This window comes from Atractosteus spatula, chromosome 21 (assembly GCF_055471065.1).
Source record: "Atractosteus spatula isolate fAtrSpa1 chromosome 21, fAtrSpa1.hap1, whole genome shotgun sequence".
NCBI classification, from domain to species: Eukaryota; Metazoa; Chordata; class Actinopteri; order Semionotiformes; family Lepisosteidae; genus Atractosteus; species Atractosteus spatula.
Genome location: NC_142726.1, coordinates 6,545,119 through 6,566,830, shown reverse-complemented (window position 1 = coordinate 6,566,830; position 21,712 = coordinate 6,545,119). Strand labels below are relative to the sequence as shown.

Here is a 21,712-nt window from a genome sequence, read left to right as displayed (position 1 = left end):
CTACCTGATTTTTAACTTTGGAGTTTGTGGTTTTCCTTTAGCTCTGCTTCCCTTGTTGTTCAGACAAAGCATCACCTTGTTAATAAAGTGTAACAGGGTGATCCGGGAGGAGAGGAAGTCCAGTTCTGGCTTTCATTCTTGATCTCAAAACAAACAAACCACAAGCATGCCTCCTCACAGACACTGCAAAATCAAATATTTCTGGGGTGAAGGGAGGTAAATATGATTTTAAAGGCTGGCGTGCGGGCAGGTAGCTATTTTTGGCTTTGTGGATGGCAAAGAAAATATTATCCCTCATGAGACCAATCCCTCAAGATGCATTTGCATTTTTGATCATACGTTCTTTGTAGGTATTTGAGAGACAGGCTGCAGAGAACAGCCTACTGTGAATGTGAATGATGCGGATGACAATTTTGAAAATGCTGTGTAAAAGGCACACTTATCATTTTCATGTGGTGGCATGCAAAACTTTCAGAAATCTCCTTAAACTAAGATAGTTTTTTTCTACCCATGACTTATTATTTACCTATTTGTCTGGTCTTTGACCTGTGGTTAAATCCAAAGATCTGACTTGAATTCATGTTTTTATTCAGGCTTACTGAGCACCAAAACAGCACAAGTCCGTGGAAGGATAAGAGTATCACAAATATCCACATATACGGCAATACAAAATCCCTATTTCTGTGGTAAAATAATGTTACAGGGAGTGTTGACTTTTCTGTTTAACTTTAGGAAATTAGAAAATGGTGCTGGATTCATGGTTTCAGCCAAGCCTCATGTAAAGTGAAAGACCCTTCATTTACAAACTTCGATACAAACTAAATTGTGCAAATTAAACGGGATGAGACTGTAAAATAGTTCTGTTTGTTTGCCTGTGTGTGGCATTAATTAAACACAACTACTAGTTATTTGGGCTGTAATAAAAACTAAGGTAAATTATAGTAAATGTCATTTCTCTTGATACTAATGGCCTTTTCTCCCTTTAAGCATGCAAATTTCCCGCACCGTCTCCGAGCCCCTAACCAATGTTCACGATCGGATTCCCTGTTTTCCCCTCCTGTGGGATCCTCAGATAAAACATTCTCAGTCCAGGTCAGCACTCCCCCACTCCATCACTGTGCTGGTGCCACTGTTCCGTACTACACAACACGGTGAATAATATTCTAAAAGACAGCGTCTGACTAATGCCTATGTGTTGGTGGAGAAGGTGGGCAGCATTTAAGCAGTTTGTGTCGCTAAAAATGCTAAGCTCTCCTAAGACCTCCAACTACTCAGTTTAAAGAGCCAACACGATCAAAAGCTATCTCTTCACATCTCCAGTCCCCCTGAGACACTTTCACAGGAAGGTGTCACTGTTATACACCTTTTGTTACCATAGTACTGGCCTCTGGACACTCTGTAATGCAGCTGTAAGTTGAAAACACTGAAATGAGCTTATATAGAAATTCATATTTCATTTGGGAAAAGAAAAATATTCCATATTGATACTGATTATACATGGCAGCAAACAAGCTAAATGATTTTTAATAGCCAATTATTGTCCTGTTTTTCTGCCCTCTCATTTTGGGCTTTCCAGGTGTTAATGGACTTCGGTTACCATTCGGATTACCATCACCCTGTGGTGCATGAGGAGATCACGACCAGTAACACACCCACCCTCAGAGCCCCCTGTCAGGACACTGTGAGCTCAACACCACAGGGCCTTACTGGAATGTGAGCGCGGACTGGGGATCTGACAGCACTGCCAGCTCACAGGTCGCCAATACTGTACGTACATGGAGTCTCTGCCGAGCGGCGTGTCAAGGCAACCCTAGCAGAATCCTGGGCACAGCTGGCTAATGTTGCAGGCCGGGCTCATAACCATGATGGGGGCTCCAGCTGCACTCCTAACACACATCCTGGTTTCTAACAGGAGTGGCATTGTAAAAGGTAAACTAAAAACTTGGGCTTTTCATTGTTCCAAAAACAAAAGTCTTTTCCGCCAGTTATACATACTTTCTCGGTTGTCTATTCAGGAACCTATTAATCTAGGCTATTGTGATAGGCTGTCAGTGGTAATCACAAATCAAAGTGTCTGGAACAAGACAGCTTCTACAGCAAGCGTCAGCCGGCACAAGACTTAAATCTGTTGGTATGAAAAGAACCACTTTGGGGGAAACCTGACAGTCAGCAAGCCCTGCTGTTCAGAAAATATATGCTATACTGTATATCCACCTGACATATTTGCAGAGATTTCACTTAAACATGTTCAGGTCAAGACCAAATACTTGTGCACCAGCAGTGTTGATACATGGCAATACATTTAGTCAACTTAAATGTACAGCTTTATTGTGTGATATCACTGATATTTGCTTGTTTTCCTGGGCCCTGTTTTATAGTTGGCAACCCAACATATAATGCATTACTATAACATATCTAAACTGAACGTCGTGTTCCGTACTGTGCACTATTCTGGAGTAGCATGTTTGCCAATCCTGTGTGGCATAACTTCTACTATCAATGAAGGATCCCCTCCTTCGGTCCAACCTCTCGCCAGCTGCTCTCTTTGCAATTGTGAGTGATTTGGCCTGGATTGAAGTGATTGTTAGGAGTGCTGGTTGCATATTACGTCTGCATACCTTATGGATTATCTTTTATGATCAGCAATGGTTCACCGGGTGCACCATCCGCCAGAAAGAAAACAGAAAGCAATATAATGGGAGACCTAAATGCGTTGTGATATTTTAGATCATTAGTGTGACATGGCAAACAAATATCTGACCAGGGCAATTCTTGTAAGCTCCTGACCTTTCCAGTTGACTGAATGGGAAAATTATGTTGCTCTGCTTTTTCTGTGCCTCGGATCACATGGTCCCCTGAGACATTCGTCATCACTCACAGCTGTACTCTCTAAAATATTGTTTCGCACCATGACTAAGAAGAGGAGCACAGCTGATTCTGGAAAGAAATGGAAATGGCACGTGAGATGATTATTTTTCTTGTCTTAATCTTGCACTGGGGTGGCGCTGTGGCGCGGGTCTGGGAGGGACTGACCGTTTCCGCGGTGCTGGAAGGATGGGGAAAACTCTTTGGCAGTGATCCTGGCCAGGCGAGCCTCCTCCTGGGCCTTCTGGGCAGCACTCACCGCGGCCTCTGCCTTGACGCGGGCATGAGCTGTCCTGCAAGACACAGGGAGAGGAGCAGGGTCATCGCTCACCTCCTCACACTCCTAACACAGCAGAGTGGAGTATGCACACAAACACTCCTAACACAGCACAGTGGAGTATCCACACACACTCCTAACACAGCAGAGTGGAGTATCCACACACACTCCTAACACAGCAGAGTGGAGTATCCACACACACACTCCTAACACAGCAGAGTGGAGTATCCACACACACACTCCTAACACAGCAGAGTGGAGTATCCACACACACACTCCTAACACTGCAGAGTGGAGTATCCACACACACTCCTAACACAGCACAGTGGAGTATCCACACACACACTCCTAACACTGCAGAGTGGAGTATCCACACACACACTCCTAACACTGCAGAGTGGAGTATCCACACACACTCCAAACACAGCACAGTGGAGTATCCACACACACTCCAAACACAGCACAGTGGAGTATATCCACACACACACTCCTAACACAGCAGAGTGGAGTATCCACACACACTCCTAACACAGCAGAGTAGAATATACAGTACACAAACACCAACATACTGGAATACATACACACACACTCTTAACAAGGGAGTATGGGATACACACACACTTCTAATACTGCAGTGAGAAATACACTCCAAATATAGCAACTGATAACACTGATAGGACAAGCTGTGTGTGGAATAAACATACACCCTCCAAATATAGTAGTATGGTATACACACACACACTCCAAATATTGTATGGTATAGTGTAGATACACTCTTTCCTAATATAGCAGTGTGGAATACACAGACACCCTCCTAATATAGCAGTGTGAAATACGCACTGCTGATACACACTTATCCCTGATACAACAGTGTGGAATACACAGACATACAGTACTGTGATAATTATTTCTGACCCTTTCTCAGTGCTAGAGGAGCAGGGCTTGTCAAAATTGGCTATGCCATGTTCATAAATTCTAATAAGGGTGAAAGGGGTCTCTGTGGCTACTTTGACTTAACACGCAGCAGAATTAGAAGAGTCTTTAGACGAGTGTGCTTTTTAATGGGAAACCGTGCTGAAATATACTTATATATCCCTTAATATATCATATTCATTTTAACTAAGAAAAGAACTCTCCCTTATCAAAAGCTCACCACTGTGGATTTAGTGTGATTCCTATGCACTGTAAATGTGGTATTACTTTGCCTTCTCAGTGCTTTACTGCTGTAGAACACAGAGTGAGAAAATGATTTTCACAAGAGCCATATGCCCCATCGAGCTTGTTAATTGACCAATTCAAAGAACTTATCCATCCAGTTCTTGGAAAAAAGACATGGGGTCAGACTGGCTAGTTCATTCCAGATTTCTACAAACCTTTGTGCATTAAGGCTTCCTGTTCTCAGTAATAAATATTTCTCTGTATTTTCCACTCTTGTGCCCTGGTTTGTGTTTCACTGTTGATTCTGAGTGAACCAACTTCATCAATGAGAAGATCTTTTACCCTGTCAGAGTAGGACATTCCCTTAAGGCCTAGAGTGTGGACCAATTTCACAGCAGCAATATCTTTTTGAAATTCTATCACCAAACTGTACAAAGTACAGACAGTAATACTGAAACAAGTCTTACAGGTCTACTATTTACAGTAGGAACAAGTAATAGGTTTATTCCATGCCGAAAAGAGAAGAAAGAAAACAACGTTTCGGCTCTGGAGCCTTCTTCAGGCTCACACCTGAAGAAGGCTCCACGGCCAAAACGTTGTTTTCTTTCTTCTCTTTTCAGCATGGAATAAACCTATTACTTGTTCCTTTGCACCCTACGCATGCTGACGCAGCTACCCACCTGAACTACTATTTACAGTATAAATCCTAAAATGTTAAATGCCTCTTCACAGTATCTAGAAGACAGAAAATGATGTGTCAACACTGAAGCACGGTCATGCAGTCTCTTACTCCTGGTCAGCACAATACAGCATTGTGAAGTCATAGGAAACCATGGTGAATTTGTGGAAATACTGTGATAAATTCAGCATTGTAAACTCTCATAAGAGTTTAACGACTTGTTATTATTCAAACCATTTATCTAGCACTGATAAGTATTAGCTCTACTTTTTAGTAAAGATAACATTGAACGTTTTGCCATTAGCTTTAATTTCTTTGAATCACATCCAATCCTACCTCACATTCAAGCAGACAAAGGGTGCTTCCTGGGATTCATTTGTTGGTCTGAACCCAGTCATGTGGTCAGTTCTCATCATGCTGAATTTCCAGTAAATAAAATGGAGGCCAGCTCCTGTGACAGTCAAGTGTCACAATGCTAGTTTTAAAGTGTGTTTGCACAGCTGGAGAGAGCAAGCCACAGTACATGAACTAAACACAGGACAGTCTGCAGATTCAAAGATTCCTTCACAAACTGCAGCCAGTCCCACCCAGGATTTCACACCGTCATCAATCAGCTTGGTGCTTTGCAAATTCGAGGTACTCAGTGGGTGAAGGACTATGCTTTGGGCTGAGACTCCTTCTCCCCTTTCCCTTCCTCTTTCTGTCTGGCGTGCTGTTCACTGGGCAGAATAGCACAATGAGCTTGATGGCTATTGATAAATTTCAGAGGCCGGTACTGCAAGCCTATTAGAACTGCAGCACTTTCAGTCCACCAGAGCACAAGAGGGAGGTAGATTCAAACTGAATTATTAATAAACGTTGCCAAGCTCAAACCTCCTTATTAGCCTGCTCAGGCCCATTTGCAAAAGAGCCAGAAACACCCAGGGGGAAGGGAAAAATCCACTCATGTTCCTGATTGCATACAACTGGCACAATCTGGAAGAGAGACCTCAGTCTGCAGTTATGTGATATGCTCCACATAAGGGCAAAACGCATGGAGCTCTCTGCAATTTTTTTTCCCCTCAAGGCATCATGAGGGCTACAGTTTCAGGAAGTGTGCTTGTTGCCGTTTAAAAAATGACAGCGGAAAGCCACTGACAGATGGGAAGGAGGGGGCTGGGAGCTGTAGCAGCCCCCACTGTCCTGCCTACTCTTCTCTGGCCTGGCCCCATGAGGCCTTCTTCAGCTAAGGAGTGTCTGTGTTCAGGCAGGCAGCATCCGGTTCCTGCAGTAAATACCCTGCTGTGTACGTGTGTTAGAGTCCACGTTCATAATTCCCCTGTCTTGCCCTGAGTAGATGCTTTATTAGACACAGTGTCTCAGTTCAGCAGCAACAGATACACCACAGGCCCTGTGGGTTTTAAACTCCTGCATCTAGATGCGACGTTTCACTACCTCTCTCTCTCTCCTTCCGTCTGGCTGTTTCTGTCTTGGTGCAGTATTGCATCTCAATGGATTGATATTGATTTTTCTCCCTGTTTCATTCGCTTTTGTTACCTCACCGACACACGAAAAAAAATTGGTAGGCTTTACGCAATGTCCGTGGTGCTTGAAGTAAGAGCAGAATACCAGTAGAGAGGATGATCTTTCCATTTCGATCAGCATTTTGACAAAGTGTCTCTCTCTACTCATCCAGCACCCTTATTAAATAGAGTTTATATTTCATCATAAAATTAAATATAAATGCTATGACAAGGGAATAACGCATCAGAACACCAGGCCCAAAACAGAGCAGACAGAAACACCATACAGGCAAGGTGCAGATGGTAGAAGCAAATGGCTGATGTTTTTGGAAAGTGCTCTCATTTTTACTAGTCCAAATCCTGATATTTCACATGCTTTCTTTTATCTCAGGGGCTCTCAGTTGTGGTCCTGGGGGATCCTTAGTCTGCTGGGTTTTGGTCCAACTGGGCCCTTAGTCACTTGTGCTGACTGCTGGCAGTTATCTGCTTGCTTGTTTAGGCTATTGTTCTGCAATCAAGGGCTGAATTAAAATTTCTCCAGTACAATAGTTATCTAGTACAGTAATCCTGATGCTTGAGCTCTTTTGAATAATTCTGATTTTAGAGGCCTTTTTTAAGTTGCTTTCAGTTTTTTTTTGTAATTGGATTGAACCCCATGCTAGGTTTCAGGGCTGTCCTCGTGCAGGTGTATCTTTGGGGGCAGCAGGGTGGTGCAGTGGTTAGCATTGCCTCGCAGTGCTGGGGTTCGGGGTTCAATGGCTGACCCTGTGTGCTTTCGGTCTGTTATTCCCCTGTTTGTGTGGGTTTCCTCCAGGTGCCCAGGTTTCCACCCACTGTCCAAAGACATACTGGTAGATTAATTAGCTTCTGGGAAAAGAGAAGTGTGCAATGTCAGCGTTTGTGTCGGTGTGTGTCCTGTGATGGACTGGCATCCAGTCCAGGGTATATCCTGCCCTGTGCCTGCAACGTCTGGATAAAATGCTTAGAAAACGGATGGACAACCATTTGGATTTGAACAGAAGGAAAAACACTGACTTACTGTGGGCCTCTGTTCATCATCAATTGATCACCTATTAAAAGTTATTTAGTCAGAAATATAGGAACAAATTCTTAATTAGGTTGAGAAGAGACTGCATTAAGTTTTACATGCTGAACATGTTTGAAATAGTGACTTTAATTGAAGCATTTTGTAAACCAAGGACAGGGTGCAAAACAAACTACACCAGCAAACAGATTGGTTGTAAGCACCAATGAGCACTGGTGGTTAAGGGCCCAGTTGGAACAAAACCCAGCAGACACAATCTCTCAGCTGGGTAGTGAATTTCAAGCAAAGATTCAACCATGGAGACCTAGGAGCTTCTAGAAACACCTGAGAGATAAAGTGCTGTCCGCAAAGCAACCCCCAAGCAACAGGAGAGAGCTTAAGCAAATCTGGAAGATGAATGGGCAAAAATTGCACCAAGCCATTGTGCAAAGCTGATGGAGACTCACACAAAAAGGCCTGTGGCTTTCATTGGTGCCTAAGGGATTCACACTAAATAGAGTTCATGTGTCTGGATTCTTATGCAATCAGTCCCATTTTTGATCACAGTCTTATTATCATTCATTGCACTATCACATTCCCATTATCTGACCTCGACGACAGGGACTTCAATCTGTCATGCAATTACAGCATCAACAGCAGAAAACCGCTGTTTAACATGAAGCGCAGACTTCAGACTTTCATCCTTCAAAGACAAGAATGGTCACAAATTCTGGGACCTCAGGATATTGGAGCGCTGCTTTGATGATTTGTGAAGACCCATCGTAAACATTCTGGGTTGCTTATTCCTAATATCCTAAACTAGACCGGTCATAGTTTTGCTTAATAAATAAAGGAGAAGATATCTGCAGCTGGCATTTAAAGAGCCAGAATAAGGCTTTAAAAATCACAGATGAAACGTGCCTTTTTATAACAAAACCCGACAAGCCTTGAAGAGGTTATGCTGTGGAGGCCAGAGAGCCAAACGTGCCTGGCTTGAAGCCTGTAGGCTGGGCAGCCCATGGAGCTCACAAGCTTGGCTTCCTGTACAGTCTCCAGTGGGAGGATGCTGGAGCAGCCCCTCCTCCCTCCTGTTGTCCTGGCAACCACAAGAAAATCAGCTCCCATTCATTTCTGCATTGCCTTGGTAATTGTTCTCCCCTTGGCCTCTAGTTTAATAATTTAATAAGCAAACAGCAATAACCCTCACCCAGATACACTGGGCCCCTTCCTCTAGGTGTCTTTCATACCCAGTTAATTACTGCTCATCAGTCTGCTCAGTCTGGGTCTGGGATTTATCAGTAGAATAGCAGTAGTGGAATTAGCAATAGTAGAAGAAGCAGTAGTACTACAATGTTGCAGGGTTTTAAAGCATCAGAGACATGCTATTATTTCTATACATCTGAATGAAAGGGTTATTAACAGATAATTTAGAGCCACATGTGCGCACCGATAACAAGAGACTTGTTGTTATAGCAGTACAATGTATGCCAGACAATTCAAAGGACAGTTTGTGATGTAAAGAAAAAAAAACCTCACAGGGCATAAACTATAATGTGTTGTTTTCAATAGTGTACTGTATCTCCTTCAGTAAGGTTCCTAAAATATGGCACTGTTTCACTGAAACAAATTTGAACAAATACTGTAAAACACAAAGTAGCATACTAAGGCTATTACTGTGGCCATACTGCTTCCAAATGCAACCTTTACCGTGAAACTAAGATGCTGAAACACAGGTTAAAAGCCATTTGGGCATGTCAGAATGACTCTTTTACCACAGCACAGTGGGAGACCTTGTCAGTGCTCTAGGTATTCAGTGAAAGGAAAAGAGAGATCAAAGCCGAGTGCAGATAACGTTTCTTCCACAGATCTGACAGGAAGGCATCTCACACTGAAATTATTTGTTTAAATTAGTATCTGCAGAAAAGCCAAGAAAGAAAGGGAAAGAGGGGAGGCTCATAACTGAAAGTACCCAACATTCTCAGCATTCGAGTGAATGCACACATCTTGCAAATGTGCTTGGTGATCTAACAGCTGCTGTGGAACACGGCCCCAATTCTAACTGCAACAGGCTGAAAAGATCATTGAGGATGGGGGAAATGAGGTGTCCATCTCTCTGGAATTCTACCTTGGTGAGGAAAAGTGTTGTATCAGATTATACTGGGATAGAGCTACCGAATATGAAATGGGTAAATTTCATGTGATTATTAACTTGGGGTTTTAACCAGGATTTCTTTCACTGCTCAGCTTTGCACAGCATTGGAGCTAGACCACTCTCCTTGGCCTATTGCAAACAGCTCTAGTCTGGACACCACAAGACTCCAAACCCTTCTAGCCTGGACAGCTCAGGACAGCTCTGCCGTGTCTGACTCCAGACTGTGCTACCCCGACTGACTTCGGACCACTCCATCCTGGCAAGCCCAAGTCTACTGCATCCTGGAAGGTTTGTTACTTTTTAAGTTTTGCATGAGTTTCTCATTTGAAAAGTGTTCCTCCTGGAAAATCAGGATGTGGTCATTTCCTTATATTTTTGAATGACAGAAAGTTCCAGGGTGCCCTTCTCTTGTCCCGGTAGTCCAGATGACACAAGTTGTGGAGACCAATTTGCCAGATCAATTTCAGAAGCACAAGCTGCTGTGATAGGGCTGCTGAAACCTGGAATTGAGGCAGATTAATTCCACGTATTTTGTCCAAGTGAATTGGGTTCTATTTTCTACAGTGGGCCTTTGGGAGAAAAAGATCAGGATGTGGCAAAGGTTAGAATTTATAGTGGAGTGAAGGCATTTGTTCAGCGCCTTCCCTTAATGAAGGTACAGGCGCAGCAAGATTGGATATTGATGGAGAACAAGCAAGTTAATTTAGGTCAGAAACTGCATCGGCAGTGAGGTAGTCATCACAGTGCAAATGAAGACTTGTCAAATTAGACTGTGGGGCAAATGCATAAAACATGACACTACAAGTATTAAAAAAGCCTAAGAGCAGTTTTAAACCTGGCTCATCGCACAGTTGGCTCTCTATTTTTTGTGAGTGTGAAATCAGGGTTAGTTTCTTCTTCATGTTTCCACATTTAGTCACAAAACAAGTTCAGATCAGTACATACTCAGGAGAGCACTGAAGATGAATCTCTCAACTCAGGGGTTGTGCTTTTCTTCATATGATCGTGTTGTTGTGCTCATTAGAAAGGTATTCAAGAATATGAAATTCATTTTCAAGATGAATATCAAAGATTATTGTGTCATTTCTGTGTGGCTCTGAGAGAAGAAACATCTAATTATTCTTGGCTTCTTACCTGCCGGCCTACCTATTAACAGCCCCACTACAGGCATCCAGATTGTTGCCAGGACTTTCTGTAACGCTGTTATAAGCACACAATATCCCAGTCTTGTAAGAACGTCAGTGGTCCACTGCATGTAGGTACACATTGTTCCCAATGATGATAAAACAACTCAAAGCACGCTCTGTTAATGGCATTGGAGAAAAATCTATAAAATTAAAATAGGGGGTATCCTACAAATGTATACAGTATATTTTTAGGATTGTAACATTGTTCTCTGATTTATTTATAATCCTTGTTCCCAGGATCAAGGACACAATGAACCACCCCACATATCAGGCTAGTACGCTAGTATCCTCCCAGAAACCCTTGGCTACAGCCACACAGGAGATTGTCCTCTCTGGGAAGTGTTCCTGGCCTCAGGCAGTTCCTTTGATCTCCTCACTTGAATAACCTCACATTATCTGTGTTTAAAACACCATTCATATTAATGTCACAATCTTTTTGAAGAGGCAATTAGAGATGGGAGCGAGCTCTACAGACCTGGGGCATTGAGTGTGGTCTGCTTTTCTCTCTGTGTCCCTTCCATCACAGACTGGGAAGAGAGGAGGGCTTGGCCATCACTGCCTCAAACAGCAGACAGACTCGGGTTGCTGTGATGAAGGCCAGTGAGCAGGGAACTGTGCAGAGCACAAATTTTCTCAGGGGCTCTTGCTGGTTTGCTGATAAATGAAAGGAAGACTTGAAGGATTGCACAAAGAGATGAGCAAATGTGACAGGCTTTCTTCAATGCTATTTAACCTGAACACATTTCTGTGAAGCTAAACATACACAAACGTCTTTACTGGTTGCTAATTAAAATATAATGAGCACACGTGCACAGTACCATCTTCTTTTTTAAATAAAAATAGTGAGTTGATCAGGGAGAGAGATCTGAGGCTGTCCAGAGTAGAGCGGTTTGGAGTCGGCCAGGGAGAGAGGTCTTAGGGTAGAGCAGTCTTGAGATTGTCAGGGCGGAGTGTGTTCGTCCTTAGCTGTGCAACACTGACCAGTGAAAAAAATCCTGGGAAAACTCCCAGAAATTAGGCTGCTAGGAAACAGAGCTTCTATTGGAATCCCAGTTGCATACCATTGCTTTGTTTTAATTTTCGACAAAAAAACCAACGTGTTTTTTTAACTGTCATGGTGTGCGGTTAAAGAGCAAAGCTCAGCCACACTTCCGCATCAGCCTGTCTCTTTTCTCACTGACCTAGTCAGAGCGGTGTGCAGTCTGATTAAAAAGCTGCTGAGATTCATTACGTACTGTACCACTGCTTGTACCCTGTCCCTGCCTGGGAAGAGAATCAATTGCCACTGTGACCCTGCAATCGCCAGTGCTGAGCTATAGTGATTTTTTATCTCTATTTATAACACGGGCTGGATTTTGAAGAACAAAATTTAATTGACGAGCAAAATGTGATCACTAATTATTCCATGACATCAGCCTGGCCCCCCCCCCCCCCCCTCTGGCTTTGCTCTCTGGGGGAGGGGGCAGTGCTAATTGTCTGATTCCAGGAGCGCCTGCTCTGTGTCACGAGGCCCCTGCTCATCGTATGGAGTAGTAATTGATAAAGCAGGCTCATTCCTCCCCCTGTGTCCTCCACTGCAGATACTCTCTGTTTGCCTTTAATCTGCATCTTCCTCCTCTGTGAGTCTTACACTAATAGGGCCGTTTCCCTTCTGTCTGATTCTAGGAACTGCAGCAGTGTTCAACACCTGAGCGGACGGAAAGAGTCTCGCTCTACGGCACCAGTACCAAGGTCTCTGTCTTCAGCCACAGCTGTTGAAGACCACCTGATCTCACCTGTGATCCCATGCGTAGCAGGAGGGGCCCAGCGCAGCAGCGTAAGCCCCAGCATTAAAGGAAGCCCTGTTAAAACGTGTGTGGGGAAGGGCAATTTTGTGTGTGACTTGGGTGTTTTTATTTGGCTTATTCACAAAAAAATGATGGCAAAAATGAGAAGCTTGTGGGAGCTGAAACAAGCTGCCCAGACATGTTGTTGAAGCCAAGACCCTGCCTTCTTTCAAGAAACAGCTGGGTGAGATCCTTGGATTGATTTGCTTTTACCTGCCTAATGGGATAGATGGGCTCCACTCCTTTGTAACCATTCTTATGTTTTAAAATGCGCTGTAAACGTCTTATTAAGTGACTGGGATAATGGTCCTTGCATAATTCTGTCTTTTGCCTGGATTCCTGAGAACTGCTGATGTGGATGTTGTCAATTACAGCCCAGTCTTTGGTGGTGAGGTAGAGGTATCTGGTGTGGAGAGAGGACAGACTACACTATCGGGCAAGTTGTCCTTCAGCTAGTGGAGTGAACAGTGGTGTAAATAAGTGTTGTGTAAACATTTTGAAATACTATGGCTTTCTCTAGACTTATTTAATTTTTCGTTTGTTACATTGAAACAACGCTACTATACTGATGTGGAATTTTATTCACAGAACAGTGCAACATTGGTTAACAGATGTTTAACATGAATAACACGGCATTTGTAATTTATATTATTTTGAAAGGTGTTTCCAAAATGATTCATGGATCGAGTTCCTTCTGGTGAGATAGAATTGAGGAAAGAAGATGAAATTGCTTCTATCCAATCCAAAGCCAACCAGGTTTTTCCAAAACAGAAGGCTTGTCCAAGTAACCAGACAGCTCGGGGCTGTCATCAATCATCACAGTTGGTTTTACATTCCTTTTCAATCCCACGCGTTCTAGGTGTGCATTTTATTCAGGCATGTTAGCTATAGAAAAGGAAACGTTTTCTCAAACTCATAATATAGTCAAAAGAACATTAGTACAGTTAGAATTGAGGATACCATCCACTCCATCTTACTCATTTGCAACAAAACTCATTTTAGAGAAAGAAGACTTTGGCACTCACATGCCATGTCAGCAGCACTGAGCCCTATAGCTGAATTGTAACATCCTCCTTCCCCGTTTCCTGGGAATTCATCCCTTACATCCCAGTTATTGCCCTGGCAGCAGCTCCTTGGCTGATTCCACCTAGGGGGGATTTTCCAAGATCCTTGTACTCATGGTCAGATGCCAAAGATCAACACCATTTCAGCTATGTGATTGCTAAAACAAGCTGCCCAGACATGTTGTTGAAGCCAATACCCTACTTTCAATTCCACAGTTCCACCCCAAGGTAAGAACCGCAATAGTCTGTATTGCTTTGCTCCTGTGCCAGCAGCCATATCAACTCACAACTGGCAACCCACTGAAGCTCAGTAGCCTGGTCAGTACCTGGATGGGAGACCTCCTGGGAAAAACTAAGGTTACTGTTGGAAGAGGGGCCTGCAGGGGGCCCTGTGGTCTATGTAGGTCCTAATGCTCCAGTATAGTGACGGGGACACTATACAGTAAAAAAAGGTGCCGTCCTTCCTATGAGACGTAAAACCGAGGTCCTGACTCTCTGTGGTCATTAAAAATCCCAGGGTGTTTCTGGAAAACGGTAAAGGTTTAACTCCAATGTCCTGTACAGATTTCCCCCTGGACTTTAGCAATCATGGCCTCCTAATAATCCCCATCTATGAACTGGCTTCATCACTGTGCTCTCCTCCCCACTGATAGCTGGTGTGTGGGGAGAGTACTGGCGCACTATGGCTGCCGTCACATCATCCAGGTGGGAGACACACTGGTGGTAGTGGAGAGGAGTCCCCATTACCTATAAATAGCTTTGAGTGGAGTGTCCAGAAAAGCGCTATATACTGTAAGTGAAAGCAATTATTAATGAATTATTATAATGTTTTCCTGTTCTGTAGTTGGCACACTGTAGTAGATGCAGAACATAAAAAAATCAGCATTATGCCATCTGACATTTACAAATTGCAGGACATTTACAGATATCTATTGAGATTGGTCTTCAGCATCATTTGAAGAAGTATAAAAAAAAGTCTCTCAATTGCATCACTGCTTGACTTGTAGCTCACAAGACATTTGAGTAGTCTTAAGACATTCAGAAGTACACCCCAGAGTTCTATATGAAGCCAAAAACAATAGAAGTGAGATGTGGGAAATCAAATTTACTTTGTAATGGGAGTGGGGTTCCAGTGGATGAGTTTAATCCTGTGACAGTGCAGTAAAATAGCAGGACATGTTTTACTTTGTGCACAAATGTCACAGATAAGAGATTTCAAGCTGTGCTCCTAGAGAAGGTCCAAGTCTCGATTCTCCCAACTGGTTTAACAAGAAATGTATTCGGTCCAGGAACCTTACAGCTCCTACACTTTGAATCACCTTAATCTTTTAAATCTTCAGCTTTGCTGCGAATAACATTCAGTGTCACCAGTTAAGCCACCATCCGTTAAAACTAATTCAGAGCTGGATCTGGAATCTAAGGCAAAAGACAAGTGCAACCCACCCACAGTAAAATCTTGCTGTAACATTACACTGAAAATCTCTGATAGGAAATATCGCAGCCCACGAGTAAAACTGGAAACAACAAGAGGAAGCAGCACAGTATCGTTAGAGCAGATTGCAGAGCTCTTAATCCTGAATCCTTCTGATCAACTGCGTTACTGCATTTCTTTATTTTCTCATTGGTTATGAACGGAAGATTGCCTATCATTGTATTACAGTATATATTTACTTAATCTGATATTGGGGAGAACATGGAAATGAACACAGACCGAACAAGTTGAGTTCTGACACATCACAGTTAGTGGTTAGTGACATATAGGAGGTCCCCGATCTGAAGAGGGGTGCATCCCTCACGGCGGGAGGCCGAGAAGTCACTCTTTTTCCAGAAGCCGAGAGAGCCTTAGCTGCCGAATCCCAGCTTGACCCCCCAGTGGCTCTGAGCCAAGCCACATCCGGCTAAGGTCACGACTCGGGCTTGAACCCGGGACGCCTAGACTCTAGAGCAGTGAGCCCCTCCAGTGGCGAGGCTGCTCTGGACGAAACCCTTTCCATCCAGGTGGGAGGACTGGACTAGTCTTTGTCGTAGTCACGGCTTTAGCCAAGCAAAGAAAAGCCCCTGTTGAAAGCAAGGAAGACGACTCTGTGAGCATCACAGACGTAATTAATTAGACGCTCGATGGGATAGCCAGATAACCTCTATCATCACATCCTCCTCCTTCCCCCTTCTCTAAATGTCACCTTTAATTAAAAGAGAAAAAACCTCGGACAGCTCACATCAAACTGTGCACTCTAATTAACGGTAGAGTAGAAAATTGTATCGGAAAACAACAACCTCCCCGTGGTTCAATAATATGCCATAACCTTTCCACTTTAACCCTTCGAGCACACAAGGAAAAAAACAGGAGGCAGGTGAACAAATACCAGAGCAAATTACACTGAGAGTCTTCTTCTCTTTTACTTTTTTGAATGAATGGATTCAAATTTAAGTTAAATACACCTTTCAAAATTTCACATAAAATACATTTGTTTTGACGTCTTTACATTTTGCAGTCAAATCTCAATCCACAAGCTGGGAACAGGTCCTGCATCTGGACGACTCCATCCAGGCTGAACTTTAAAAAAAAGCATTAGACAATGTGAATGAAATGGGCTCACACGGAGACCTATTTAATACATTTGTTTTGCTAAAGATAAAAGAAATCAGCAAGAAATGAAGACAATGTGAGTAAGACTGTCATATGGGAAGATTACACCATAGGTGGCCACTGTTTGGTTGAACATGCTGCATGGTTAATGAAGGCTGTGTGGAGCCCCATGGAGCTGGGACAAGTCAGGACAGGACTGGAGGGAAGGAAAAGTGAAGGGAGGTGTTTGCATGATGGGGATCCAGGCCACACAACACAGGTATAATCCATCCATCCATTTTCTAATCTCTTTATCCAATACAGGATAAAGACAGGAGCCGGCAAGCAACAGAAGCAAGATGGGATACACCCTGGACAAGACCCCTGTCCATCGCAGGGCAGACGTAGACACTCATACTCACAACAGGGCCCATTTTCCCAGAAGCTGATTAACCTACCAACATGATTTTGGAGTTTAGGAGGGAACCAGAACCAGAACACCTGGAGGAAATCTACATGAACACGGGGAGAACATACAAACTCCACACAGACAGCACCCCAGGTCTGGAATTGAACCCAGGGCCCCAGTGCTGCAAGGCAGCAATGCTAACCACTGGGTCATAGTGCCTCCCCAGGTATAATCCATTTGAGCAAAATCGTAAGTAGATAATATAAACAAATACTCTGGTTCTAGTAGTTAGTCAGTTATCGTTATGGGGGCAATGAATGAAGAAAGCCAAGGTTAAAACAAGGGCACAGGTCCTGGCCTAGGACACAGGGGCTGAGGCCTTGCTGGTTTGAGCCTGGGTTCTGTCATTGGCTGGCAGGGTTGGGTGACTTCGATCGGCCACAATATCCTCAGCTCGTCACACAACAGTGACTCTGCAGATCTATGCCAGTGAGCTTGCTACAGTATGTTTTAAACAAGAGAGGTATCACTGAAGGTCTAACGTGACCACTGAGCTGCAGAGTGCACTTGTATCTTTCCTCGTCACTGTGCCTGTCTGTTCCAGGATTCTGGAACTGCAGAGCCACCATTTCTATATCAACAGCAGTGGGATAACATTTTAGAAACATGGACAATGACAGCCCAGGAACGTCTTTCATATTAGTAGCATGTAAGCTGAGAGCTTTTCATGATTATTTTATCCATCTATTATCACTTATTTCTGGTAACCCTGATGGAAGCCTGGAGCCCATCCCCAGAAGCATAGGACTACACCCTGGAAAGGGTGCCAGTCTATCACTGGGCACACAGAGATCTACTTTTGTGACATCAATTAACCTCAGAGTCTGGGAAGATGGGAGGCAACTGGTGTATCTGGAGAAAATTCACACAAACAAGGAGAGAACACGCAAGAAGGCACAGTCTGGAATCACACCCAGGACCTTAGAGTTGTGATGTAATAACGCTTACTGCCCCAACAACGCTTCTTCTATTATTACGAAATCAATTTAACCTAATCCTTTAACCTGCCACATTACTAGGAAGCTAACAGAGACATATTGTCTCCTTTTTAACCTGAGAACAAGGCAGGAAGTAACTATAATGCAAAAAAAAAAAACCAAGATGCACAATAATCATGTTACCTCACAATGAAGGCAAAGTGCTGATTCCCCTAAGGGAGTCATGGCCATTTTTTGCAAGGAAGAAAAGGACATCAGGACATCCAGATTTAGTTTCCTTTAACTGATGTTACTGGAAAGAGAAATTCTCAATGGGAAAAGGCAGAGTGGAAATTTATGATACCGGGAATGACCGAACCTTATGAGAGAGGCAAATGTTGTTGAGTGTTCTTGGCAGGAGTGCTTTCCTGACTACAGGTCAGAGTCCACAAGCAGGTCAGCCACGTCTAAGGATGCATGTTTATGGCACGTTATGCCTTACAGGCTTGAGAGGACAGAGATGTGGGTTAGGCACAGTGGATAGGGTGCAGTAGCTAGGAGGAAGCCCTCAGCACCACTGCCACCTTCACAGTGGAGAAGATGATGGCTTTGACACATTTACCTCCCGCTCGCGTTCTGGTTAAAGATGACCTACAGCACTTGCTCTGGTTTGTAATGAGCTTAGCCGTTTCAAACCCTGCAGTGTCATATGCCTCCTCCACTTCCAGGAGAGGCAATTAAAGCAATAGGATAATGCTGTGTGCAGCCCGAAATACCGCAACGGTAGGACCTACTTATGAATCAGCACCACCAAAAGAGCTTGCCCTTGTTATACTGTGCAGCACATTAGCATTCTTGAAATCCTTGAGATGCTGTCCCTATGCAAATAATTATTTATATGCTTGGCTTCTGTGTTCTTCTTTGATTTCTTTTATTGTATTGCACAATCGATGCATATTGCAAATTGCTCTTATGTAGTAGAGTGTGTGGTTTTATAGCTGTTTGTGGCTTTGACGTTGAGAATTAGCATGTGCAATCCAGCCCAGTGAAGCACCGTGCTATACCACGTCTGAGAAAGTACTCAAAGCATGTGTCTAAAGTGCAGAGTAGAAGACAAGGGCTGGCACAAGTCATTCAGAGACATGATTGAAACTATAGCAGGATTACAGAGATGGATAAAAATGACGGAGATGGTCCCAAAAGAAAGAATGGCAGCTATAGTATCTAAACAGTGAATTTCATCGGTGCCAAGCATCTTGAAAAATCCTAACCATGTGCATTTAATAGAGCTTTTTCCTAGAAGCCACACTGGTACTTTAATAAGAGCTCCTTACTCGCCTCTCCAATGTACAGTATCACACGGACCCAGTGCATTTTACATCTCTACAAATGGTGAGGCCTGCAGTCAGTCTGCCTTTACTTTCTCCTGTAACAACTCCCAACTTCATTCGGATTTATGCCACATTGCTGTTGATGAATAATATATGGATGAGTAATTGCAATCAGAATGAAAAACACACTCAAAGTGACATTCAACCTTATATTGAACCCACTTTCACAGTTACTGACAAAAGTAATGGTACTCTGTACCTCAAATGAATTATTTCTCCACAGTATCTTAACTACCTCTTTCTAGGAAGAATATGTGTCAATTATCTGTTTTCCAGGTACTATACATCAAACAATTCAATATGACAGAAGAAGTGAAGTCCAGAACATCATTTCAGAAGTAGGCTTCCAACATTTCCAACTGTTTTTAATTGAGAAAATAATGTAACAATATTCCTAACTGTTGTTTCTAAAATTAAAGTTTGTGTTGTCAGCTGTGTTTTAGGCAGATAGGTTTCTTCAACATAAACGCAATGGCACACGCTTTCAGAACTTTTTCCTTTTGCTGCAGTAATGCCTATTACTCAGGTGTTGAGGTGCTCAGTCTTCATCATGTGTTTTACGTGCAAGAAACTGAAACTGAAGCATTTTATGTAGCTTAAACCCTTCAGTTCTATAGCATGGTAAACTCAGACATACCATTTGAATTCTCTGTTATGTATACTTTTAATTACATGGAAGCAAAGGGCAGATATACTAGGATTTGTTTTAGCTGCCAAAATGAAACCAGTCACAAGGAAATGGTTTAGTAAAAAACCCAATGCAATGGAACAAAAGATCAGTGTTATGAAGGAGATTCTTATAATGGAAAAGATCACCTTTTCTCTTAGGTTACAGGCACAGAGGTTTATCAAATACTGGCACGCCTGGATTGGGGTTGTAGCCCCATTGAGACCTGATTATGTTCTGTAAATGTTTGTGTGGCTTGTTGGTTGGTGGTTGTGTGTTTTTGCTGAGTGTACTTCCACATGCAACCTCCTATCTGTGCTGGCATAATGTAAATACTTATTAAAAAAATAATTATATAAAAAACAAAATATAATTAGAAAATGAAAGATGAAAGTAATACATTATTTTATTTTGTAGATGTTCTACCTGTAAATCCTTTCCTCATTAAGTACAAAAAGAAAGCAGAAAGCCTTCAGTTCTGTTTTATGTTTTTCATCTATCATGTTCTTCCTCTTGTTAAAACCCAGCAATCAGATACAAGAACACCATTAATTTCCTTATTAATAATTGCCTTTTGGCTTTTGCTTATTCAGCTAACTTTCCTGCTGCTCTCCAGCTCTCTCTCTGATTCACTGAATGGGAATTCAGTGTTAAACCACTTGGGCTCTCCTCCCAGGCTCTTACCAACCAGTCACAAATCATGACACATCCAGTACAAATTATGAAAAGGAGTTCTTCACCAACTCAAACGATATAAAAACCAGTTTCTCAAATTTTCCCATCCACGTCTGAAAATGAAATCTGTGACCGTCGCATTACTCTCATTGATTCACAGCAGGTGTGTGCGTGCTGGTTTGTGTGGATATGTGATGTGCAGTAATAGGAAAACAATGCTGCCACAGCCTGGCTGCCTGCACAGATTTGACCTCGAACCCAGAGGAGTCTGACATGACAAAAGGTCAGACTTTCATTTTCACTTCCAGTAACAGGAGGAAGAATGTAAAGGAAAGAGAATAACTGAGGTGGGTGGTTAAATAGACTGCCTTAAATATATTAGGTTTCCCTCTCATATCGGCATGGTATGCGATTCTTAATTCTGCAGAGCAGCTGTTAAATGAAGATTGTATCGCGTACACCATTACCATATTACTGAAAAGGCTACACCCTGAATAGAACACCAGTCCATCACAGGGCACACACAGAGAGAACCACTCACACACACACACACACACACACACAAAAGGGCCAGCTGTTACTGCAGCCAGTTAGCCTGCCAGCATGACTCAGGCAAACCCAGGCAAACACGGGAAGAACATGCACATGCTCACCCCATGCCAACAGCACCCCAAGAAAATATGGAGAAACAGCAGATCTCAGTTATGATTTCTGTAGAAACTGTTCACGCAGTTACACAAGTAATTGCGTTTAACCTGTGTGTAACCTGTAGCTGCGAGTAACCTGTGAGGAATCTGCACAGAAGAAGACTGCAACAACACATAAGCTTCCCTGCTCCTGGTTTTCCCCAATGTTCACCACCCGAAGAGTCTTTTTTTCTTGTTAACATTAGTAGCCAACATTAATCACAACAGGAATATGAAATGGAAGACGAGTGGATTGTGAAAGGATGCCATTCAGGCTTTGTCAATCCAACCTCCAATGGTGTTAAACGACATGTCAGGGGACTACTTCAAGCTCAGTGATAATGAAATGAGGCCCTGAGGACACAATGAGAAACAGAGGACAGGTGAATTTCAGGCATGTCTTTACACGGAGAGTCCTGGGGGCTGGGAACAAACTGCCCAGGCAGGTTGTCAGAGAGAATTCTCTGCCAAATGTCTCAGATTCATAGACGAGCAGGAATGAGCAACAGCTTCATTAGCTCATTCAGCCTCTAAGGATCAAACTGACTTTGCTGTCATTTTGCTTTGTTAGGAGAAATGTTAATTCCCTTTTTTTTTTCCTGTGTCC

General features: G+C 43.0%; 1 protein-coding gene across 1 annotated transcript in view; it reads right to left on the bottom strand.

Moving 5' to 3' along the window:
* Window positions 1–2,983: 2,983 nt before the first annotated feature.
* LOC148817090 (junctophilin-3) overlaps window positions 2,984–21,712 on the bottom strand; it is a 41,466-nt gene continuing 22,737 nt past the window's right edge. Inside the window, exon 3 of the mRNA XM_088939154.1 lies at window positions 2,984–3,158. Coding sequence (XP_088795280.1) covers window positions 2,984–3,158 — 175 coding nt within the window. The remainder of the gene's footprint in view (window positions 3,159–21,712) is intronic.